Consider the following 26,911-nt stretch of genomic DNA (forward strand, 5'->3'; position numbering starts at 1 on the left):
ACAGGCCGACAGACCGTGAACTGAAGAACAGAAGATGGTGTGCAACAAATACAACGGATGGGAACAATACCATATATGGAAGTTCATAAATTTAATGAGAGAGAGAGGGGGGGGGGGCGGGGGGGGGGGGGGGGGGGCTTGGGGGGGTGGACACAAACACGCTCAATTCTCAGCAAGCAGTCGTGAGATACACATATACATTGTTCATATGTACACTGACAGTGTGTGTGTGTGTGTGTTTGTGTGTGGTTCATAGTTATGAGATGTACGAACTACGAGAGAAAGAATGCCCTATCTATATCGATTAGGGAATTAGACGCATAATTATGTGGACACTTTTGGAGAGTGAGCATCCATACGAGTTTCTGACAGAGAAAAGGTTGTTTTTGAAAGAGAGACTGTGAGAGCGATCACACACACACACACACACACACACACACACACACAAGTCATATGAACAGAGGCCTCTGACAAAGAAAGGAAACATACACACACACACGTCATATGAACAGAGGCCTCTGACGAAGAAAGGAAACACACACACACACAGAAGAAGAAAAGAACACCCCATCCCAATTCCTTACCCCACTTCCTCCCTTATAAAGAATAAAATAAAATAAAATAGAAGGAGCACACAATGAAAAATGCACGCCGTTTGCCTCAGCTTTGACCTACTTTGAGCCAAGTCTTTATCACACGTGACTGTTTCCGTCGCGTGACTTGCACAACACCCCACCGCACACATGTCTGCATGTTTGGGAGAGAGACAAGGGGGGTGGGGGGAAAGAGTGAGGACTGTCTGCGCGAGCGCGTGTCTTGTGTGTATGTTTTGTGTGTGCATGAGAGAAGAGAAGAAAAGACCGCCTGTGCTCTCTGTGTGTGTGTGTGTGTGTGCGAAGAAAAGACGTTCGCTAATCCGTCTGCATATTTCGGGGAGGGGATAATTCTGCTAAACCAGTAGTTCTCGCCTTCACACACAATACCACGGTCACTGAAAACAACCGTCACTGAAAAGAAGAAAAACAGAAATGCAGTTGAAATCAACTCGTATGCGGTGGATGATCACACACACGCGCACACACACACTGACACACACACAGTGTAGTTTCTCTCTCTCTCTCTCTCTCTCTCTCTCTCTCTCTCTCTATCTATCTCACACACACACACACACACAATGTCAACGACTGTCAGTGAAAAGAAGAAAAACAGAATCGCAATTGAAATCAACCTCCCTTGGGCAGTCAGTTCGGGAGCAACAAAATCACTGAATGAGAGCACACACACACACAGACACACACGCGCGCGCGTGTGTGTGTACGTTTGTGTGTGTGTGTTTCCTTTCTTTGTGTATGTGTGTGTGTGTGTGTTTCGTTTCTTTCTCAGAGGCCTCTTTTCACATGACATGACGTTCGCGGTGACACACGGGTGGTTGGTTGTATTGGTCGGGATTGCGAGGCGACGTTCACGTACAACTTTGCTCTCTCTCTCTCTCTCTCTCTCTCTCATAATTCCTGGGGCGGTTGAAATCTTTCTTAAGTTATTTGCAGATGATATAATACTCTTGTCTAGCACAGCTGTGGGACTTCAAAACCAATTATTAAATATGTTGAAACCAGAAAGCAGACCGTTTATCCTTAACAGTGAATCCAGACAAAACAAATGTGATTGTATTTAGAAAGGGTGGGTATCTCTCTCGGCATGAGAAATGGAATTACGGTTCGGCTGCAGATTTAAAAGCAACAAATTCTTATGAATATCTAGGTATACTATTTAAAACAAAGTTCAGTTTAAAAAGAATAATCACAGAAACATGTAGGAAGGGAAAGAAGGGGGTCATGGAAAGTCTAAGATTTTTGCGCAAACTGAATTCATTTGATTCCTGTATATTCTGGAAACTTTTTGATGCACAAATTGAGCCAACCCTTACTTATGGTGCTGAAATTTGGGGACTCTGTGAAAACAGAGATTTATGAAAAGTACATCAAATGGTTTCTTCAAGTTCCAATGCATGCTTCAAATACAGTAATATATGGAGAAACTAGTAGACACCCTTTATATATAAAATCTTACGTTAAATGTATAAGTATTGGTTGAAAGTATCTAGGCTGTCTGTATCAAGAATTTGTAAGCAGGCACATGAAATGCTATTTACTAAGCAGGACAAAGGGAAAGAAAATTGGGCATACTATGTGAAGAAGATTTTAGCTATGCATGGATTTGGGATTGTGTGGATGTGCCGGGGAGTGGGGTATGAAGAAAGCTTTATTTTAGAGTTCAAAGACAGAGTAATTGCCTCTTATAAACAAAATTGGCATTCTAAAATGGAAAGTTCTGAAATATATATATATATATATATATTTAGTTTTAAAAGTATGCTCGAGCCAGAGAAGTATATCAGAACAAGTATCAAATAAATGGAATAGAATAATAAGCATTGCCAGATTTAGACTCGGAACGCTTGGCTTGAATGCACATCCAGGGTGGTTTTACACAGAACCATACACACTCTCCCCTTGTCCAGTGTGTGGGTTTCAAAGAGAAGATGAACTGCATTTTTTATTTAACTGTAAATTATGTGATACTATTCGTGAAAAATGTGTTGTTTTCAAAACAAGTGCTGCAAGGAGTAAAGATACCATCAGTGTGTTGGAAATGGATTACGATACCGATACAGTAAGATCACTGGCGAAGTACATTGCTGAAGCCTATAATATTCGAAAGAAGGGTAATTCGTGTCAATAGCTTAATTACATTGATAGAAAAAAAGTTTTTGTTTTCATGAACTTGGAAAATGGATGGTCGAGAGTTAGTTTATTTGACTTCCAATATGATTCTTTTCTGTTTTATTTTGTTTCATTATTTTCATCATTATTGTTCTGATTTGCACCCTTATGTCACTAGAGCTGTATAGCTAATGACATTAAACCTTTCAGTGTTCCCTCTCTCTCTCTCTCTCAAAAACTTTTTTTTCTCTGTCAGAAACTTGTATAGATGGCCTCACTCTCTGATAGTGTCCACATATGCGTCTGATTCTCTAATATAGATCGGACATTCTAACTTTCGCCATTTAAAAAAAACAAACAAAAAAACGTCACCAGAACCACAAATTTACAAAGAAACAAATGCACAGAACATTCACATTTTATGTAGACGATTTTTATCAACGCATTATTTGATCTGCATCCTCAGTGAAAGAGGAAAGGTTTGAAGTGTAAATTGGTGGTTGTGGTGACGTTTTTTTCAAATGGTGAAAGTTAAACGGAGTGGATGCTGAATTTGTTGTGGCATTTTTTTAAAAGGGCAATATAGTGTCATTTTCGGCCATTTTCTTAAGATTTGTTGCAAAGAAGGAAGCATTTATAATATTCGTAAAAACGTCAGCAAAAAATACGACGGTTTTCGGATTTACCAATAATTTGTATTTACAAGATTTTGCAAGCACAAGTGTACAAGTGTGCAAGTGTTCGAAAGTACGCTGCGCATACATGTATTTGAAAGTACACGCTCTGTGTGTGTGTGTGTGTGTGTGTGTGTGTATTGTAGGGCACCTGTTTGTGAGTAAGTAAACATAACAGGGATCGCAAATGATGTCCGCGGTCTCCACACAAAGAGTGCGCCCCAAGGAAATGTTTACCTCGGTCTATCATTCCTCCACATCGCCCCCCCTACAACTCCACTAACATTGCCATGTATGGCTTGCACAGTACTTCAGCTCCTGTCCTGGAGAAGGCATTGTGTTGAACGGCAAAACTATTAACCCCATGGCTGTTTGAACGGCGTTGCCCGTGGAGTGGGACACGGTGGTCCGCCACGCAGTCACTAACCAGTGTGTGACTGCATTGTTCTGTCCGCACAGTGCTTCTTTATTGTGGAGTTTTCGCGGTCCTTGCTATCCCGCCACTGCCACTGCAGCGTCGCATTTATGTTTGTTTTTCCCCTGTTCTTATGCATGAGTATGAATTTTCACCTCGGTCGTTCTCAGTTTTGGCTGGCCATTTAGTTGCGAGAGTTGTCTATTTTCCTTCTGTATTTGTAATTTTATTTTAATATCTGTCTTTTCTGCTTAGGAAAAAAAAAAAGAAGAAAAAAAGTTATCGCTAGACTTTTGGTCGAAGTAACAAGTTCATGATGTTGCATTCACGTCCGTCGCAGAAAAGCGATATTCAGTTATTCCTATGTCGACTGAACACCAGAACCATCTTAGGAGAAGACTTCAGTTATGCGAAATGTTTCAGGTGTGATATGGAATACCATCACAACCTTGTCCTGTGTTTGGGTCCTATGTCTTGCCTGAGAAATATGTCGGGATGGGTTTGACGTAGACGCAAATTGTCACGGAGGACGTGGGATCGTCTTCCTCTTCCAAGTTCGGCTCTCCAATTTTTAATGGTTATGATGAATAATATGGAACCTTGTAATCATGTTCTCATTCGTGGCCCTCGGGATGAATGTTTCTGGAGCACACTATAAATTGTTGAACTCTTGCAATGTGTTTCTCATAACGAATGTTATAGTTGTTACAGTGCCCGATCGATTGCGTATGAACATATTTAACGACAACCTTGACGTCATCTTCTGTCAAGGATGAGGCTGCACTTTTCCCCCCCTGCGATCTTTGGACATGGTTCCTCTGGTAGTTTATGTTTTTAACTGTCATTGTTTTCTTCGGTCATACGTTGCAAACATCGCTGCGACACCGAACGGGCCATAGATGACCCAGATAATCTGTTAAACCCTCGTGACTTGTGGCGAAAAGTGAAGGCCAAGGGCACAGTGAGGGTCTCACCTGTTAATGATAATACGCAAGTCTGCTTTTTGCAGTTTGCAAAACATTAAGAACTTGCAAAAATTCTACCGACAGATGCGAAAAACAGTGTTTATTGTGGAAGAGGGGGAAGGGTCGGTGGACGGCGGAACGGCACCGGCAGTTCGGTGCGGGAAAATGGCGGAGATTTTTTTTTTTTTTTAATTTATTTAACCCCCTTCATCAACATATACTATGTGCCACTCCTATCACCACCACCCCGAAGAAAAAAAGGAGTGTATATGAAAGAGGAAGAAAGGGATGTGTGGTAGGGATATGAAGGGGAGGGGCTGGGGCAGGTGGGATGGGAGTGGGGAAAAGACTTGTAAAAATCCACTGGGCTGTCACGAGCGTTGAGAAGTCACGCTGTAGCAATCACGAGTAATTTACAAAATGCGGACTTTCTGTGTCGCTGTTTTACGCAGTTGATATACAGATTCCAGTGTTACGACTCCATCGTGTCAACAAATTCTTCCATGAAACATTCCTGAATGGGGTTTCTGTATGTGTAGCCTATCTTCTGTGTGTGTATGTGTGTGTGTGTGTGTGTGTGTGTGTTCGCCTGTCCCTAGTAAACGATACGCAGCGTTTTCTCAGCAAGTACATAGTAACAGAACAGCAATTCAGAAGTGTTAGGAAAAAAAAAGAAAAAAAAAAAAAACGAACTCGTTTGGATGGTAGTTAACTAGTTATCACTGAAAATTTTCCATCCTTCCCTTTATGGAGATGTCACAAAACAGGTGATACGTATGATGACAGTCATGGTCAACACTGACCACAGTAAATGGAGCATGAAGACGTTACAGAGCTCGCGTCTCACATCTTGTTTTCATCTAACGTGGTTTTAGTGACTTGCCGTAGTGAGAGCAGTCACAAATATGTCGCCTTCCAGTATTTCGTATCACATGCACGAGGCTGGAAAACTTCCCGGAGTTATTATCAAGACAAATAAAAAGATAAAATTTAAAAGAAAAAAGAAAAAAAAAGCTCCAACCACACACAAGCTCACATTTGAGGAAGAACTTTTTTTTTTTTTTTTTTTTTTTTAAATACTTTTTCACATTCAAGCAGCACTTAACATGTGCGTGTGATTTTACAAAGCCATCACGTGCTCCTCTCCACTTTCTTCCGTCCCTCACTTCCACTTCACCACCACCACCACCCCTCCCCCAGAGAGTCCATCTTTCCCTGGAGAACATGACAACAAAGGAACAATCAGCTCAAAGGGAGTGTACTGAGGAAGTGGTTGTTTCCATGCTTGCCCAACACACCAACATAATGTAACAGTTTTTGTTGCTAGTCGGACACATGCGTCTGGGGCACGCTGACCTGAGCAAAGCCATCACGTGCTCTCCTCCCTTATATTACCTCACCCCAGCCACCTCCTTCCCTCTCTCTACCTGTCCCTCAGTCTTTCTGTGTATCCTATTCCCCTTCTCTGTTTACTTTGCTTTGAATTTTTTTGAAAAGAGTGAACCACCCAACAGATCGGGTATCTGTTTTAAAACTTGGCCGGCTGTACGATAGTCGCGGCGAGCACACACACGCACACACACACACACACACACACACACACACACACACACACACACACACTTTGCTTTGGATTTCTTTGAAAGGAGTGAACAACCCAACAGATCGCGTGTCTGTTTTAAAAGTATACGATAGTTGCGGCGAATGAATGAGCACAGTGGCGCGCGCGTGCGCGCGCACACACACACACACACACACACACACACACATGGATTGAGTTGCTCCCCATGCCCTTCCCCCATTCCGTCCCTTACATTGCGTTCGTCTCACAAACCGGCCTTGGATATTTAAAAAAAATAAACAAACAATAAAGGGAAAAAAAGAAAAAAGAAAAAAAAGCATCACAAAGATCATGTCACCTGATTCAATCTGTTTTCAGAGACGATGAAAACGGAAACAGATTGAAAATCACTCGAGTGGTGTGTCGAAGGGGCGGTAGAATGATTTTCACTTTCTTTCTTTTTTCTTTTTTTTCTTTTTTTTTTTTCCTGCACATTTCTTGCACCTTTTATTTTGACTAGAACTCCGGAAAACTTCGTAAGTGACTTCACTGTCCGCTTGAAGACTTAAAAATGTGCAGAGACACTAATCAAGCACGTCTTGGTAACAGGATAATGATAGCTTTACTTTAGGAACCCAAAGCAGATAATAGAGGGTTCTGTACTTATACCAGTACTCGCCCCCTACCCGCCCCCACCCCCACACCTCTCGCCTTCTCTCTCTCTCTCTCGCTTTCTGAAAATACAGTTTTCTAGCTTATTTGTTATAAGGGAGGGGGGGAGGTCGGGGGTGGGGGGTGGGGGGCATGAAGAAGACCACCCCTTTCTGGTCGTTCTTGCTCAGAGATGAAATCTACATGTATTACCTTTTCGTAAGTGTATACTTCTCTACGACTCTGGAAATGCAAGTCCAGCACAACTCTAAACAGAGTGAGATGTACTGCACCAGATGGCGTGAGCTGCTGCCTGGCCACCAGTACCCGTCATGTCCCAGAGAGAGAGAGAGAGAGAGAGAGAGAGAGAGAAACATGAAAATGGGACATATAATTATGTGCACAAGCACGTATATTCTCTCAATAATTAATTCATTCTTTTTTCTTCTTTTTTGTTCACAGCCAAAGCTAAACGTCCGGAGGGCGTAAAGCTGCAATCAACGCACACAATATCGTGAATCCTTTTCCACGTTCGCTATACAAACATACTGAATCTCTTATGTTATGATTTTGTCATTCATTTTTTAATTGATTATATATATGTGCGTGTGTGTTGGTGTGTTGGTTTGTACCTGAACCTCGTTACCGCTTACCCTTCGCTTACCCTTACTTTCCACGCGACTTTTTTCCACCCCCATGTGAAGCGCGAGGGAAGCGCTGTACAAACACACACACACTGTTGCCTTGGGTCCCGACTCCTGACACTGGCTTCAAACCTGTCAATACCACCACGTTCAAACCCTTCACCCCCTTTTGTTGTCCTGAAGAAAATAAACTGACGTTGACTCAAACAGAAATTACAACAAGACCTTCGCATTTGGCCTAAATTATAATGATAAAAGCAAACTATCGCATACACGTACGCACACATGTGCAAACAAATGGAGAGAGGGGGGTTGGGGGGGGGGGGGGTGAGGTTGCTGGTGTTGGAGGGGGTGGGGAATGATGGTAGGGAGCATATAAGAAAGGAAGAAAGCGAAAATATATCTTTGTCCATAACCTTTCGAGAAAATACAACTTTGTTGAACTGGGAAAACAGTTTGTAGGGCATTTCAACCAATGCGGAAGATATTAGTTTCTGATACATCGCTTCACAGTTGGAGAAATAGCACCAAACGAAGAGGGTTATGTATTTCTGAACAAAGAAATGTAGTAATATATATATATATATATATATATATATATATAGGGTGGTATAGCATTGACACGAACTGTTTCCCGCCTTTTTTTTCTTTCCATGGAAAGTGATCACCCCCATCCCCACATTTTTCCTCAAATAATTGATCTGTATCCGTTTCGTATTCTGCCCATCACAGAGGATAGCTGACATGGGTTTTGTAATGATACGTCTCAAGCCAACGTCTTTCATGATACGTCTCTTTTCTGAGCCCCCACCTCCCCACTCTCCCGCCCCTCTGCCGCCCAACATCGTCTGCTTCCGTCCCCCTCGCAACAGAAAGGACTATACCGACTGGCAGAACTTAGAGGTAACAGAACATAAATCCACGAACGGAACCACACGCCAGCCTACATAGAGGTCCTTGAACATGACATGATTACAGGGGGGCATCATGCAATGGATATATATACCAATGTAGTACAAATTGTTTAACCATCCTACTTTTCCAAGTCACAGTACGTGGACGAAACCAGACGTTGGTGAGCTGCTCTTTTTCACGTTGTTTTCAGAAATATCATGATTTAGCGAGACATGGGTGAATTGGTCGTATTGACATTGTTTTAACCGGCCATTTAACTTTATTTCGTTTTTTCTTCGACTGATTCTTAAAAAAGAAAGAAAAAAACAGCCCTGGAAAGGCCCCTTAATTTGTGGTCATCTGGACTATGAACAACATGATTTAGATTGGATTGTCGAGTCACTCCTCACTCACCTGGTTGCTGCACGACTGTAGGGTCTGTGAGCCAGAGTGAGGGTGGACCTGGTGAGGGTGGGGCGGTGAGAGGACCTGGCCCAGCTGCACCGTACGCTCATTGAATGGCGTGGTTTGGAAGGCGTTGAGCCCTCCTGTGCAGCGGTCCTGGCTGGTTCTGAAAGGGGCTGTGTGGCTGACTGCTGTGGGATAGGAGCCACTTGCTGGGGTGGACATGTAACCTTGGTACACCCTTGTCGGCTGACTCCTGGCACCTCTCTGTGTGTGGTGTTTTGTCAGGATTGGTTCTGCACCCACCGACCTTGGCGTTGGTCTGGAGAACAGGGCAAAAGACACCCGTACATATTATATGCACACGTTGGCCTATAGTTCGTAATCAAGCTAAAGGCAGTCAGAAGTAGCATCACAAATAATGCGGTGTGAAATAAAACTGTAGCTTAGAATCACATGGAAGATGTCTCACTGAGAAACATGAAGGTAAAGGTTGTGCAGGTAAATTACATGCGTGGATGTGTGCAGGACAAGGAAAGGAGCGTGAATGGAAACAGTAACAAGTAGGTTTGAGCAGCGGGAGGAAAGCCAAGGCACATTACAGCTTACTTGGAATCACATGGATTGCTGTACTCAGCCCCAAAGAAAATAGGTCAGTTAACACAAAGGTATGTTTAATATAAACTTGTTATGCCTCTGCTAAGTCGCTATTCGTTTACAATTCGTCTTACCCATAAGTTTTACGTTTCTCCACTTTCCTAAAGTTTTATGTTTCGGCTGAGTGTTTCTCTTTTGTTATACACTCCACCCCCCTCCAAGTAAAACGTGTACCCAAAACAAAGAGGAGACAATGTAAGCTCTACTGACGTTACGTCACAGAGAAGGAAACTCTCTCTCTCTCTCTCTCTCTCTTATTCCAACTGGTGTAGCTTTTCATATTCAAAGGGGGGGGGGGGGGGGGGAGTATGTCCATGGCTGTTATTGCTGTTTTGTTTGTTTGCTTTGTTTTGTTTTTCTTTGTTGTTGTTTGTGGGCATGTGGAGAATTTTTCCATCTGCAGTACTAACTGAAACAAAGTTGACCATTGTTTTCGTTCTGGCTGATTCACTGTTGCAATCAACGCGTCCCCTCACTCGGTCAAGCTGTCCGTCAACGGACAATACGCCACATTTACTGTAGTGAGTGCTACGTGACCATTTCGCTTGCTGCGATTAGACGTACGTGAACGTTGCGCGTGCTCTTTTTGCTTCCTCTTGGCTAGATAAAAAGCATCTTATCGGAAGTCTGGTCTTCTGTTACATGACTACGGATTGTCAAGTGGTAGTCGTCTGGAATCAGTCGGGTACGTCTGAAGAAAGGGAGGGAGGGGTGGGGGGGTTGGGGGGGGGGCGTCGGGATTCCTTCCTGACATCGTTGTTTTTGTTGTGTTTTTATCTATCTTCATTATTTATTTATTTCTTATTGTTATTATTATTATTAGTAGTCGTAGTAGAAGTACCAGTAGCAGTAGCAGTGTGATTTTAACCATTATATTCACTACTGTTTTTATTTACAATAATATTATTGTCACACATTTTAATCGTAATTATTGCTATAATTGTTTTACCCCTTGCAGAGGATATTCTTTTTAAAAAAAGAAGAAGATTTTTTTAAAACCCCAAATACATGTGTACTGAAATATATTATAACGGTTTTAATGTTGGTGGTGGTGCTCCTGTTGATGTTATGCTTCAAAATAACTAAGTCGTTGGATTTTGTCTAATGATGCATTCTGCTTCTCTGTTACCCCATTTCGTTTAATTTCATTTCTCCTTCACATTATCCAACTCCGTTTGTCTTTGGCCTTTTGCTTACCGGTAAGTTGTAAGATAACGGCGATGCATAATTATTACGTTGCTTCGACTACCCCCGCCCCCCTCGGCCTCTCCCCACCCCCTCCCACACACACATCTCTCTCTCTCTGTCTCTCTCTCCCTCATTCTCTCTCTTTCTCTCTTGCCAGATTTGATACGAAGATTTTATTTTAGTAATTTCACTTTATATCTTCCTGTTCTGTCTCTTGCACTATTTCACAAGTATTTTTGCTTTTGATTTTTTTTTTTTTTTTTTTAAAGAAGAAGAAAAAAAAGAAGAAGCAGCAGAAAAAAAAGACAGCTTCATAATTGCACGTGTTCAGAGTCGGTCGTGATTACATTTCTGGGGATAGTAGTGACATCTAGGCCCGTTCCTCCGCTTTTAACCAAAGCTTAATCTCTTTCTCAAGCATTGCGCAATCCTCTCGGTGTTGCAAACAAACCACCGGGAATTGCTGCTCGTCAGGGAACAACAGCCAGGAGCAAACACAAATGAGGTCACGCGGGTAGGATGAGTGACAGGCCAAACTGACCCTGTGTACACACCGCAAGGTTAATTGCCGAGTGTTTAACGTTCGTGAGGACGACAACTTCCGACGGCAAAGGCAGCCAGCGAAGAACCGGGTGGATTTCCTAAAAAGGGGGGTCCGGAGGGGGGATGGGGGCGGGGGGATGGGGGGGGGTTCCTTCAAAACACCGTTCTCCGGTAACCTAAATTCATGCTTATGGGCCGGTTTCAGCACCCCTCCTTTCCAAGCCGAAGCACTCAGGGTTAAATGTCTTCCATAATACGTGTTCTCGCCATCACGTGGAGTGTGACAAATCTTCGAGAAGTTTCGGTAATGAGTACCTCATAGATAAGGAGTAAAGGTGGTGTTAAATCATGCTGTCTTTACTCTCCGCCCCCCATCCCCCCAACCCCGCACCCCCGGTTTGTGTGTGTGTGTGTGTGTGTGTGTGCGCGCGCGCGCGCGCGGTAAAAATATCTTCCAAATCCGTCATCTCTTTTTCTCCAGTTCTCTCCGAACAAGCATCAGTAGTCAGATGTTCTCCCGCTGTTTGTACTCTTTCAGAACGAACAGTCTGGACGCTGTCTGGCACTGTCAGTGCTTGCCAAAGAACTCACAAAACCCGTACTTTATTTGAAAAGGGACCAAAAACATCTGCGATTTCTCTCTCTCTGTCTGTGTATGTTAGTGTGTTTGTGTGTGTGTGTGCGCGTGCGTGCGTATGTGTGTGTATGTGTGAATGCATTTTAGAACCAACAGATTAGCGTGATTCCGCCTCGAAGTGATAATTTATCTTGTTACGTGCTTATCCTTTTCACTGCAGTGAAAAAGATCTTTATAGATAATTAGTTTGTCAGTTTCTTCCTGCCTTCATTCATTCATTATCTCTCCGCGTCTCTCGGTGTCTCAGCATGTCTGTCGATTTGTCTCTCTCTTTCTCTATCTGTCTGTCCGAATAGTCGTTGTCATTTGAACAGCTGCAGCAGCTGGTATGGGAACAGCGAATCTAGTACTCTGGGTTTGGCCATTTCATCCCGTGAGAAGAGGGGATGGGGTGTGTTGGGATCTTGTGAGTCAACAACAAACAACTTCACTGTGAAAAACGACAATGATGATTTGAGAAGCCACGAAGAAAATGAACTATTTTATGCATATATCGGATTAAGTGACATGCACAGCACACATAAAATATCACTTTCTCGTAATACGTATGTAGCAAAAATAGAAGGAGAGGAGAGACAGATGTAGACAAAAAATAGAAAGTTAAAAAAATAGAGAGAGGAGAAACAGGCAGAGAAAGAGGATGAAAGAGAGATAGGCGGACAGAGAGGAGTGTAATCATGCAACCTAATTTGATAGCTTCACTTTCAAGAAGGCGTCAATTCAAAGCTTGCAATCGGATCCAGATATCCTGCACTACATCTCTTAAAAGCAACAAAACCTCCAAAACTGGTAGTACTGTCATCATGAAACAAGAACCACCACCTCTCCAATCATCCTCTTTATGGTGACGTTAGTGGGAGGCAGGAAGAGAGATGCTCGGTCAGTCATTACTCGTTGAATTTTTTTTTTTTTTTTTAAATAAAAAGCCTGGCAGAGTTAATATCTTGTATCCAGTCTTTCAGCTAACATGGCCATGTTGAATTCAAGGTCAGAGGTAAAAGATCAACGTCACAATATGACATATATACTTGGAGACCTTGAAGATACAAGAAAGATGAGAACTAAATGTATATGTCGAGTCGTCGGAGGGGTACTCTGGTCAAATTTCGAAATCACAACATATAATGGAACAACGTGTATGTTGGACAGCGTTTGGGTCAAGAGTCAAGGTCACAACAGTGTGCGCTTTTAAAAAAATCTGTCAAAATAGTAGGCTGTGTGTGTGTGTGTGTGTGCGCGTGTGTGTGTGTGTGTGTGTTTCATTATTTCTGTATCGGGCTGAGTGGGCATCACAGGCGAGTCTTGAAACCATCCCCACCCCCTCTCCTCCCTCCTGTCTCTCCCCTCCCTCCTGTCTCTCCGTCTGCGTCTCTTCGATCTGAAGACCACAGAGTGGCTGTGGTTATTGAACATGCTATAGACTTCTTTTTTTTTTTCTTTTTCTTTTTTTAACGATGCATTGGCTTGCGCCCATTGGGTCTTTTGTTCGGTGCTTTGGTTTTGGAACAGGCTTTAGTATGATGCCTGGATAAGGAGAAAAAAAAAGACACCCTATAATGCTACGGGATGTTTCACACAGAGAGGATCTGCAGGCCGACTGGTGGAGAGAGGGTAGCAGCGCCAGTGGTGTGTGATGTTATCGGGGAGGGAACAAGGCACATGGCACGTCTGGCCCTATACCTCTGACATGCCCTCTTGATAGCGGCACTGCCTGCACGTATGCTATATTCAGTTCAGTCCTTGTTCTGGTAGTAACGGGAACGCTGGAAACAGAGCTTTCATTCACCCAGGATACATATTTTGAATCTTATACAGGTAAAAGTTTTGTTTTCGCCCCTGTGCCCTCAAGGCCTTGTAAAAATAAAAATAAACAAGAGGCAAAGTCTTCATGGGTCATGTGTGATTTCTGTTAAACTTGTGACAACAACAAAATGGAAAACCCCGGGGTTCACCATCAGAAACGAGTGTTTGCCGGACTGAAAGTGTCTTGCTGGGAATCTTACAATTCTATGTTAAGCAGCCAACAGTGCGTTGATCGGCTTTTCATTTTTCTTTTACGATCATAATTTAGATCTGTCAAAGTTTAAATCTTTCCCTTTGTCTACATCACGACTTTCCAACTTCGACAGATCGTTTAAAAAAATCGTAAATACATTTTCGGGCGTAATATACACTATAATAGCACCAGATAAGTCCTTTTCTTTCGACAAATTATGCTTCACGGATCGGCATACATTTCCATCAGGATGTCTTCTCCGTGATTCAGGTCAGGGTGACCTGAGGTGTGTTCACTACTTAAGTCATTGACTGTAAAACCCAAGCCTGTTCGAACCTCTCTTAGCTCAGTATCTTCGGTACGAACGCCTAATAAAATGGCAACTCATTGTCAGAACCCTTGAAAACGCATGCTGCGAGTTATCTCTCAAAATGCAGAAGTTTTGCATGGTACGAAAATTGACACAGAATAAAAAGTCTTCAAACGGATGTCCGTAGTGCGAGCTAAGGGTAACCGTCTTCTCCGAACCCAACTGGGCAAAGTGCAAGACGTTCTGTTAATTTTGATGGTCATTCAAGGACATTATGCAGTAAGTGATTAGGCGTACGCACAAGTGAATCACGAAATAGACTTTCGCTGCCTCCTTTCAATAATGTTATGTCAGCACGAAAAATCTGGTATACTGGCTTATTCAGTAACTGATATTAGGCCTAATGAAAAGGTCTACGAGTATTTTGCAAAAAAAGACCACTTATATTAAGCGAATGTTTTAAATAGCGCAAGTCCTTCACTGCTGTGAAACATAAAAAGCCTTTCTACGTCTTGAGACATACTTGAAAATTTCATGTCTTAGATGAGAGAGGTCCCTTTAACTCTTTCCATACGAACGGCGAAAGAGACGACGTTAACAGCGTTTCACCCCAATTACCGTCATCAAAATATTGCAAGCGGAAGGCTCTTATACTGAAGACGTGAATGTTGACAAAGAATACCACAATTCTGACGACGGAAGCTAAAGGTTGGGTCAATCAGACGCCCACTGGACATCCGAGGGGTCTGTGTAGAGGAGAAGAGAGGACTGGCCGTACTGAGTGAGTTAAAAAGCAATCATTTCCCATAGTAAACTCAAAGTAACTTCCCATTTTCCTCCTGAAAGATGTAATTGTGAATGGAACTTCCATACTAAACAAAAGAAGTTCATATTCAAATTAGAATGATATAAACGACTGCCGTTAATCAGTGTCAGGATGTTAGATAAAATTTCTACGTCATGTGAATAAGAAATAAAACTATGACAGTAACCTGACCGTATAAATATTTTGGCTTATTATTTGTATTTTTGTGCCCTTCCCAGAAATATATTGTCATTATAGACAGAACGTGCGGAAAGAACTGATTATTCCCTATTTCAAAGTAAAATCTAGCGTCGACAGACTAAGTATTTCAAGATAAGATGACTTTGTTAAAGTTTACTGCACACACACACACACACACACACACACACACACACACTCGAAATATATTATTACATAGTCTCATGTTGTGTGGAAACACACATGTGAGCCACGATGTGTGCAAACACACATGTGAGCCAAAAAAAAAAAAAAAAAAAAAAAAAATTTTTTTTTTTTTTAAAAGTTTTCTACTATCAGACTGACTTACTGTTTCAAAGAGAGAGAGACAGACAGACAGACTAGAACTAAGTGTATTGCTTTGAAGCTGTTTAGCTCAATTGGTATTAGAGAGAGTGGAAGGGAGAGAGACAGACTCAAACCCAGTTCATTATTGCTTTCAATCTCTTTGTCCCATTAATTTTGCATGAGAAAGAGAGGGGGGGTGGGGTATGGGAAGAGGGGTTGGGGTTTTCTAAATCTCTATGAAAAAAAGTTTTGTGATGGCCTTTTTTGTTTACTCTGGCGATTTCTTCTTTAACTCTTTTTTTTATTTTTTTTATTAAATTTTTATAGTGTGGTGTCCACTTCAGTTCAAACACGTTTTCTGCTTGACAGTACTGTGTATTGTCAAACCACCTTTCATACAGAACACAAGTCCTCATCATTGGTATTCTGCGCCGCTTGTTCTTCACTGGAAAAATAACAGCCGTCATGTGGGACGGACAGTGTCTATTATTTAGCGGCACGTTAAATGATCTGTCGATATTGTTGACAACAAACTGATCGTGAGGAAAACAAAAGCAGGCAAGCCATAGGTAAACAAATGGAAACTGCTATTAATTTTTGTTGTGGTGGTGGTTGTTAAATACGGTTTTCATTTGTTTATTGTTTAATGACACACCGAAAGTCAAATATAAGTACAAATCATTACAGTTTTGCGCAAGTTGCATCCATAAACGATTTTATGCTGCATAACTTAATGATAGTATGATGGCATAGCTATGTCATGGATATGATGAAATCCCCTTTCCAACCATTACCCCACGTTTATTTACGCCCCCCCCCCCCCTTCCTCCGAACCCCCTCTGAGACCCCCACCCCAGCCCCCCAAGCACACTCACCATCTCTCTGGAGAACCAACGAGTGAAGTGACCCTACGGTTCATGCATGCAGTGAGTTATGAACGTACACAGCGTCACTGGTGCAGTACCAAAGCGTGCGCGCATTGTCACAGAGTTCTGGATAGCTCTCTCTCTACTACTTAACTCCTGTCAGTTGCTCTGACGTTATTAGCGTGAGAGCAGTGCTGTGTCAGAGAGCGATGCGGACAGTGCAGACACAGTACTGTGTTGTTTGAAAACACAGTCAGTGTGATGGAATGCCGATGACAACCATCTGTCACACTGCTGTTTTCATAGCTTCCTGTCCTTTTGCATCCGGCCCATGTACTGGAGTGTCAGTGTCTATATATAAATTGAATATGTGCCTGTGCAGAAAAGTAGTATGTGTGTTGCGGAGGGTGTGTGTGTGGAGGGGGGGGGGGGTCTGGGGGGGTGGGGGGTTGGAGGAAAATGACCCACCAGCATTTGCTCTGAGTTCGATGTGCATGTGTTGGATGTGGTGAGCTGAGAGAGGAGTGAGGGGAGAGGGGGTTGCACTAGTTATACCTTAGTTTCACCTCGTAGAACAGTAGTTTTTCTCGTCTCTGGTTGACTTTATACACTTTTTTGTATGTTGGTCATGGCTTCATCCACTTTGAAGTTTCATCATGAAAATCTGTAATCTGAAATTTCATTGTGACTTCATACACAGTCGATTTTAACGACGCTGATGCTTCCAGGACAACATTCTTCTGCGTATTGACCGTGTGCTTGCTGCTGATGTCGACGTGCATGTTTGCGTGCATGCGTGCATGCTAGTGTGTGTGACGAAAAGGTGACAGTAGTAATTCAACAAGAGGCTATCTGCTCCTTGTTTCCGCTCTGTATTCCCACAGCCTACAGCTCTAGAGCTGAATATGGAGATGTTGCAGGTCTCAACGGAGTCGGTGTGTACATGTCATGAAGGACCATACAATGAATGAAGACAGAACAGCAGCAATTAAGGCAGCAGTAGAATTGTGTGGATTATTGGCTCGCACTCTCACCATCAGTGAACTCACGAGGACATGATGTACGCGCGTGCTTTTCAATTATGCATCATTCCACGGTTTGGAGCGGCCTATGTGAATTTCACCAAACAGACATATATATATATATATATATATATATATATATATATATATATATATATATATATATATAGCGTCTTTGGTCTAGTTATTGTGATACTGTTTCACAGCGGTGCAGTCCGGCATATTTTACATGGAAAATGCATAGGGAAAGAAAAATGGGATGACAGTGGATAGCGAACTGAGACAGAGAGAGGGTAGGGGAGATACAGAGAACTGAGATAGGGGGAGAGAGAGTCGTCGGTGGAGAGTAGGGGTGGGGGTGGTGGAGAATTGAATCAGAGAGGTAACTGAGTCAGAGAGGAGAGAGAGAGAGAGTTCCAGTTTCAGTTTCTCAAGGCGTCACTGCGTTCGGACAAATCCATATAGATTATACGCTACACCACATTTGCTAGGCAGATACCTGACAGCAACATAACCTAACGCGCCGGTGAGAGAGAATTGAGAGAGACAGACAGAGAAGCGGGCAGAAAGACAGACAGCATGCTCACAGCACTAAACGGAGAGGATATTACCTAACCACGTCCATAAAAGCTCCCCCATACTTAGCAGTAACAGCTCGACTCTACATAAAAGCCAGTAGCTCCCTGTCGTTATGCATTGACTGTGGACATGGGAAGTGACCAATAAGGGGAGGTTTTTAACCCTGTTGGTGCTGTCAAACAAGACGCGATTTGGTGGCGCACTACAAGCGTCCAGTGCTCTTCCCCTCCTCCCTCCTCCTCCAACCAGATAATAGACCCTTCCACCTCCTTTCATTTCAACAAACCGCAAACCGCCCCCCACACCCACCGTCCTCATTCCGCTCTTCCCACTTACCAAACTGTTGTGTGTGTTTTTCTTCTTGACTATTTACACACACAAAACAACAACAACAACAACAACAGTAGAATAAATAGAAAACACCAGTCCTTAATTCTTTGTCCTAAAAAACTTCAAAGTTACAAGGGAATACTGGGAGAGGAAGAGGATGGGATGCAGTTTAGGGACTGGAGGGGAGAGTGCGGGAGGTGGGGGGGGGGGAGAATGGGAAGAGTGACCAAAAGAAGATGAAAAGAAGGAGGAGGAGGAAGAGAAGAAGAAGACACTTGATCGAAAGGAATAATTCAGAAGATGAATAAATAAATGTATATTAGAACATAACACATGTTCATGGATGCCAAATTATAGAGCCTCCCATCGTCATTAACTGTTGAGCAGAAAGGTATCTTAGGTTCAAACATTATGTTGTGAATCAGTCAGTCACGTCCACTACAGACTGTACTCAGCGCAAGTTATGTTTTTCAGTGCTTAGGTTATAGGGAAGAGTTTAACTATTACCTCTGGACCCCGTCCTCCATCCTTCTCTCTCTCTCTTTGTCTGTCTGTCCGTCTGTCTCTCTCACATCTGCTCGCTGCACTGCAGCAGGATTTGCTATCTGTCTGATTTTGTCTTTGTTCCTTATGTAGTAATTCAGGACGATTGAGGATGGTATGGTTAGAGCCTTTTTAATTATTATTATTGTCCTCATTATCATTATTGTCATTCTTATAATCTACAGTTAGAAGTCGACAAAACTGGACAATAGCTCTGTCACAAATGTCATGAGGTCATGATGTCAAGCATGCCTGGGAATGCAGGCGTGCTGTGTTGTCCTGACAAGTCGCAGTAACATATATTGTGTCGCCATTTTTCATTGTGCGAGATGAACTCTGTGGCTATAATCAGCACAGAATGTAATCAGCACAGAGTGGTTTGACATGATCATATTCTGTGGCTATTATCAGCACAGAGTGGTTTGACATAATCATACTCTGTGGCTATAATCAGCCCAGAGTGGTTTGACATATATACCAGGAGCAGATATGGACCGGGACATTTTGAGAAATGACCCATTTCAAATGGCCTGTTTGGAAATCGATTGCTTTCGGTAAGCATTCACTATCTGCCAAGGTCAAATTAAAATCATAATTCCGTTACTTTCCAGAGGAACCTTCACGATTTGTCTTGGGTATAGAGACATCATTTTGCTGCTTTCTTGAAATTTTTCAGTTTGTGTTGACTAGGCTATGGATTTACCATTTTGTTACTTTTGCCAAGCATGTATATTTGTCCAGGGTATAGATATCCAGTTACACTTTCATCAGTGGGATATTTTTTATATTGTTTAAAATACTGAAATGTAATGATGTTGTATGCGGCTTATACGGCATATTTTCAGTTATTGGCATCAAAATTGACCTTAAGAAACAAAAACAAACAAACAACAAATAACAAACAGGTGACCGTTCAGTGCAGGCGACTGGACATGGCAGTCACGTCAAAATCAGCTTGACTGGCACCTTGCGCCGAATGGTTAGTTTTGGTTTCAAGAAGGTTTCAGTGCTTGCGAACTTATCTATATATACGCTGCACCACGTCTGTTGGAAAAAAAAATTCAATGGTTAGAATGTTGGGTTTCAAATGGAGGATTCCAAGGTTCGGTTCTAGTATCGGAAATCCGTTTTCCCTTTCTCCCGGTCAACTTAAGTATATGTTGGTGCCTTCACCCCTTTATGTGCGTACACATGCGGAGTACCAATAATGCCCTTTAAAGACTGTGTCTGATCTACACATAAACCGTACGAGCTGGTCAAGCCTGGGGAGCCTATTAGGTAGCCTCTAATGACCGCCCAGCGCAGGCAGCTGTTGAAACCGGTCAACGAAGTGTGTCACAGTGACAAAGTTGGGTAGGTCAGCAGACTCGTTCATGGGCCGTGTCACCCACTCCACAGTACGAGGCTGACAGTGACAGGTACTGATTACACAACACACCTCCCACACCTTACTGTGTGGACGACTGTACTGATGATATGTACAGGACCACAGTACATTGTGTGAACAGTTTGTCATGACTACAATAGCTGAAAAAATCTCTGGTTCATTTAGGATATTAATAACTAAATAAGATATTTTTCGGTTGCTTTTTGTTAGTGTTTGTTTTTAAACTCAGTGTCGATATTGTCGATAATTATGAAAATGTAGAAGCCTATTGAAAACATGACACAACTTTACAGTGAATGATTTTCCTAGAAAATTTACACGACACGGATTAATAATGAATAATTTTCCTCAGTAACACGAATGAACATTGCAGGTGGACTCACTGCTGTAGACTGACGGAAAGATTGCTCGAAGTATGCCGAGGGGTGGGGGACGGGGTGGGGGGCGGTGGTGGGGGGGGGGTTATGAAATCATCCAAATTATCAAATTGAATACGAAATTATTGAATCCCGATGAAAGGTTTACATGACACACACTTCTGGAGGAAAAACAACATAAAACGAAACAAGCATGCTGGAAACGAAATTTGCATGCCGTTTAACTTGAAAAGCTGGCTCAGAATATGCCAAATCTACTTACCAAAAACTATGTCGTCTTTGTGCAAACTTCGATACGTCCTTGAAACTTCAAATGAACAAAAACTGAGGCTGGGGTGGATTTTGCAGGTGAATTTCATGAAATTGAAATTCAGTCGACCTGTCTGTTTCTGTGCTGTTAGGATTTTTTTTTTTTTTTTTTTTTTTTAGTCCAGCTTTCTCTCTGAAGAAGTTCACAAACGGCAGTGCCGCCACCGGTTTACAGACCGACAATGGGCACAGCACCAATATCAGCGTCATTTTCAAACAGCCAATCAGAAACGTTCTCAGTTGGTGAACTCTCCCTCCTTTGTGTCGTCAGAAATTCTTTTTTTTCTTTTACTGAATTATTTCATGTTCAATCTTTTTATGTATACAAACTTAGGATACACTCCCACGAACTAACTAGCCCATTGGGTTTATGCGAAGGTAATGCTTTTTTCCCCTCTATTGTTTGGTTTGTTTTGGTTTGGTTTGTTTTGTGTCAGCATATGTGGTGCCGCGTGTACAGATCAGTCCGCACGCTGGAAACTGAAACTGTGTCGTCATATCCGGTGTCGCACGTGGTGATGAGGAAATGGGACAGGGTGTGCGATCAACCGGCTGCGGGGATTTGACCACTAGTTTTCACCCAGTTCTGCAGTATCGCGGGTAGAGCCGAACGGCTTCAGTGTTGGTGTCTCCAATGTCGCGACACCGGTTAATGGTTCTAGAGAAGGTGGTTTGTACAGTGTCAAATGTCGAATCGCGGGAAAACATTGCAAGGCTTGGTTGGTTCGAGACTGTGCCGTGGATTTATCAAAGTAGGAGGGAGTGGATGAAGCGCGGTGTTCAATGTGGAGTGCATCTTAAAGTTAAAGTGTGTGTGTGTGTGTGTTTCAAACATCAGATATATAATATTATATGCCTGCCTAGATCGTTTTGTTGCAAGGCGAGTAAGATTTCCATAAAAAATGAACATTTTATGCATAAACAAATACGCGCGTGCGTATGTATACAGGACTGTTCATGGATTCGAGTTAGGTATTGAAACATCCTTTCCCGTTTTTTTCCCAGCTCGCCTACGGGCACATGAATTAACACTGAAGCACACGATACTCAGAAGCGCACCATACACAAAAGTGCGCGATTATGCACAGAAGCGCGCGGTTTGCACATAAGCACATCCTTTTACTTCAAAACAGAACGAAATTCCAATACTCGCCATGCTGTCAAACGAGTCCAATGATGCAGACTAACACGTAGGCCCACCCTGTAGCGGTCACACGTTATGTAACACTGTCACTTCCTGGCGGCCACACCTGAAGTGGCAGTAGGGTAGAGTGTAACGACCTAGGCTTTTCGCCCTGAAGGTCAAGCTGTTCAAAGCTGTAGTCTTTATAGTAGTCACCTGCCTGGTCGGTTTGGCTGGCCATCTTTTGTTCCGCCAAAGAGCCAATACAATCACCCGAGCCCCAACCGTCACCGTGTACTACTTCGCATTGCCACTCTCCCTCCGTGCCTCAGTGTGTACCTCTTTTTGTGTCATGTGTGTTGGGGTGTGGGATGGGGTGGAATGGGACTGCGGAACGCTTTTATACAAAGAGAGAGAGAGAGAGTGTGTGTAGGTGTAGGTGTGTGTGTGTGTGTGTGTATGTGAAAAATACCTACGATACTTAAACTCGCTCTGTCAACTTGTCTCACTACAAGTCACCCTCTCAAAGAAGGTTTGAGAGCAGGCCGGGCCATCCTTTTTGTTTACTCAGCGTCTGGTCTGTGTTTCTATTCCCAAAGGACTTAACTGGTCGGGTTTGGGCACACGGAGCAGTTTCTTCCAGCAAAGCGCTATTCCTTTGGACCCATTGCTATTTGGTTTTTACCCTTTCTTTGGTAAGCAGAGACCTAAATCCTGGAGATACGGAAATGAGTAACTACTCAACAGAAAAAAAAAAAAAATCTTGACCTGCTTCGCTGAGCTTAAAATTGTTCAAAAAGTGTAACTAAAGTTAAAAAAAAAAAGTGACAGCGCAGTCAAAAAATGCACCAGCTTACATCGCAAGCATACAGACACACAAACACATACAGATAGACAGACAGACAAACAGACAAAGACAGACACACATATAGATACAACAGTAGCAACACACACACACACACACACACACACACATAGATAAAGCGAGACCGATGGAGACAATGGGAGAGAGGGTGGCAGGAAGGGGCAATGCGGGAACGGAACCTTAGGAAAACAGACATTTCATTGTCAGACAGCCATTATCTATAATAATGCAATAATGTCGGAAAGTAACCCGAGAGTGCCATGCACAGAACTGAACGCAGTCAAACAACACAAAGGACAAGCCACGAACGACAGGCAGTTCAATTCAACCAGGAGGGCGACACACTAGTGTATAATATATAGGGCAGCTTCGTTGTAGACACTGGTCGTGGCGAGTGATATTTTGTTGACTTGGCGACATTATAGGTCCTGCATCGTAATGTGTTATGGAGTCCTGTGTTGTATTGATTGGCATTTTGTCTGACTGATGGTTGAGTGTTACACAGTATATTTTAAGGCTTCTGATGACTGGCGATGTTTAATAAACAACAGCAAAAAAACAAGACAAAAAAACACACACACACACACACACACACACACACACACACAAACAAACAAACAAAAACAAACAAACAAACAAAAAACAACAAAAACCGCACACACAAATCGAACGCAAGAGGCAATGGGGACCTCCCACCCGGACTGACAGTTGGAACTCGCCCCAACCCTCGAACAACGAAACACTCACAAAACCAATACACGAGCCCTGATAAACTTGAGCATGAGGGTACCAGCCAACAGGTCGTAAAACTCAACATCTACAACACACACACACACACACACACACACTCTCTCTCTCTCTCTCTCTCTCTTTCACACACACTCAAACACACACACATGCACGGACACATACACACACGTGCACACACACAACTTCAATTCCTATCTTATCATGGGAAACGTTTACACCTGACGAGCCAACCCCACCTCCCAAACCCCTATGTCGATTGACACGTCTCTATAGTTCAAGTCGTCCACACACAACTTGACAAGGGACACGTCAGTCATACAATCACCCCGCCGGGGGGGTCTGCCAGCGATGTCCCCCTCATGTTGTACGATACTAGCTCCGTTCCTCAAATGTCACTCGAATGCCAAGGAGACAGCGCTGTTGTGAGTGAACTCCGGGGGAACAGTGCTTTTCAACCCATAACCTACTATACAATACGTCCGCCAAATATGATCTAGTGGTTGCCCTGAATAGTAGGACCTGGCAACTTTTGCCAGTGCCTCTTTTAGGGGGCTTGGGGGGACGGGGACGGGGCCATTCGGACAACGGTAGCGATAATAATGATGCTTGAAAGATTGTGGCCGAACTTTGCGAAACAGGATACATCGGTGTATTACACAGCCATTTCCTACGAGAACGTTGCCTGACAACCAGCCGAGAAATAGCAGTATATCGATGGTAGCAGAGAATTCCACTGACTCAGTATCACGGGGAAGATGCTTATTTCCGCATTCTCCGAAACGTGAGACAGTCAGTCACGGTGTTTTCCCCGCCACTTTTTCCTGTCGAGTGATCCCATTAGCTGAACAGGCTGCGCAGTGTTCGTTCATGTGTAGAGGAGCATTTTTAATTTGCCACTGACTTCCGTGTTCAGAAGTATACACTTCTCAGGGCGAAAAAGCTGTATCAATTTTCTCTGGCGGATTTTCCACAGAGAAGTGAAAGTTTCTCGGGTTTGAATGGAAATTTAAGGGGATTTAAAAAAAAAAAAATGTTTTGTATTTCAGTACCACTTCCTCTATTCCAGTGTCCACAAGGGAGGAAAAAAGGCACGTTTGTCCTCGTTACCCCGCGTTTAGTCATTGTTAAAAATAAAAAAATGAATAACACACACACACACACACAAACCGAACGCTTTTTCCGCTGTGCGTCTGTTCACTACTATTTTAAATGAAAATGCTCCTTTCCCATTTTCCCATGTCCACTTAGAGTAAACAGAATGCCTTCTCTTTTGTTCAATTCCCGTGTTTACGCTCTTAAGTTTTTTTCCCCTTGCTTCACGGTTCACGGTTCCAGACTGCGCGGGTCATCTCAACTTCGAACTGAAAGCACGACAGAAACCAAACAATTGAAAACAGAAACCCAGAGGTGAGAAATAGATGAACATAAGTGAATTAGTAGAAAAAAAGAAAAAAAGAAAGAAAAGAAAAAAAAGAACAGTAAATAAATGAATAGATCAATCAAGATCAGTCAATTAATCAGTAGAATTTAAAAGAAAACCTATTTACAAACCATGTTTACCACAATTGGCGGAATAAATCAGATGAAAAATGTTAACTTCCTCCAGCAATTAGATAGTTGTGGAGGGGGCGGAGGGTGGGGGGGGACTGTTGGATTGGGGGTGGTATCAGGAAAACATGGTATGTATAATTTGCCTTCACTTAGTCAGCAGTAAAGTGTTTGTTCCCGACTGTGTTGTTTTAGTTGCCGACCTTGGAACTGCCCATTTCAAAACATGTTATCTTGAACGGCCCCGAGAAGACACTTTAAACTGCATTGAAGGACTTTCACCTGCCCAGATGCAGCACAAGTAAAGGCACCCTCACACCAACATTTACTCCCCAGAATAAAGAGTCTCGCGTAAAGTTTTCTTCATCTCGGAGAAAATGAACACTCGTCCAACCTTTCTTACGCCAAACTGAACTTGAATGTCAGGATCTTCCAACTTTTCCTTCAAACCGCAGACGGTGCTTTATGTTAAACGTATCCCCACTGACGTAAGGTGTAACCCGGCTCTTTCGACGGACGCAACACAATCCATTAGTAGGTCTGGCCTGTGCCAGATCAGCATCTTCACCGGCTAAGGGCCTCCCACGCAAAACATCAGTGATAAAATTATGTAAGCAGTAATAGCATTCACTGTAGTGTTATTATCAGACCGGAATATCACAAGTTGTGAGAGAGAGGGAAAAAAAACACAAACAAACAAAAAAAAACACACACACACAAATTTTTTTTTTTTTTTTTTTAAAGAAGAAGAAGAAGAAATAAAGCAACAACTACGGTTTCGAATCTTCACACTCTTGTAAAAAAAAAAAAATAAAAAAAATAAAAAGTTGGTTAATGTTCGTTTATATCTGTTATATCTATTAATTAATTACATAAACTAGTAATACATAGTGACGCATACACTAGTAATGCATTTTCAAAGTATTCCCCGTTGAATACTAACCTTGATACGTATTCTTTCGAGTTGGGTCCACAACTGAACCGAAAAGCAAGCTGGTAACTTATGTTGAGCTCAGCAGACTTCTGGTGACGTGGAGTGTATGTATGACTAACGAGAATTATCATGTCTTGCGATTAAAAAAAGAAAGAGTTGAACAGTATCGTGATTGTACTGAGCAGTGTTTGACTCATCAGGGAACATATGGTGCACAATAAGAATGAAATTAATGACCTGGCTCTCTCTCTCTCTCTCTCTCTCTCTCTCTCTTCACGCGCGCGCGCACACACACACACACACACAGAGTTATTTACCTCATTATATCGGTTTATGTAATTGTAATAATGGTTATTATCATGTACAAACATTTAGTGAGGCTGTCTGTAGACACACACACACACTCTCTCTCTCTGCCTCTGTTTCTCTCCCAAGCTAGCCAGCTTCCATCGCTCTCCCCCACGTTCTGTCTGTCACTATCTCTGTATATATATATATATATATCAATCTCTCTCTCTCTCAATATATATATATCCCTCTCCCCTCTCTCCCTCTCTGTCTGTCTCTCTCCTAACTCCCTCCTCTCTGTCTCCTTCTATATCCTTCCCTCTCTCTCGTTCGCGAGTATTTTGAAGTGACCTTTTCGAGACAACTGGATACGGGACACCGGAAACTGTTTCCAGAT

The 26,911-nt window shown here is 42.7% G+C and overlaps 2 protein-coding genes across 6 annotated transcripts in view; one reads left to right on the forward strand and one right to left on the reverse strand.

Annotated features, from left to right (window-relative positions):
* The window catches only part of LOC143300724 (uncharacterized), a 94,311-nt gene that overhangs the window by 64,799 nt on the left and 2,601 nt on the right, over positions 1–26,911 (reverse strand). For all 5 annotated transcript variants that reach the window (XR_013057686.1, XM_076614603.1, XM_076614606.1 and 2 more), the window contains exon 2: positions 8,942–9,254. Coding sequence is in view for 4 of the 5 variants with exons in the window: in XM_076614603.1 (XP_076470718.1) it covers positions 8,942–9,042 (101 nt within the window). In the remaining variant the exon portion in view is untranslated. The remainder of the gene's footprint in view (positions 1–8,941; positions 9,255–26,911) is intronic.
* LOC143300725 (putative Nudix hydrolase NudL) overlaps positions 1–26,911 on the forward strand; it is a 59,876-nt gene that overhangs the window by 15,859 nt on the left and 17,106 nt on the right. The gene's annotated exons all lie outside the window — the stretch shown is intronic.

This window comes from Babylonia areolata, chromosome 26 (assembly GCF_041734735.1).
Source record: "Babylonia areolata isolate BAREFJ2019XMU chromosome 26, ASM4173473v1, whole genome shotgun sequence".
NCBI classification, from domain to species: Eukaryota; Metazoa; Mollusca; class Gastropoda; order Neogastropoda; family Buccinidae; genus Babylonia; species Babylonia areolata.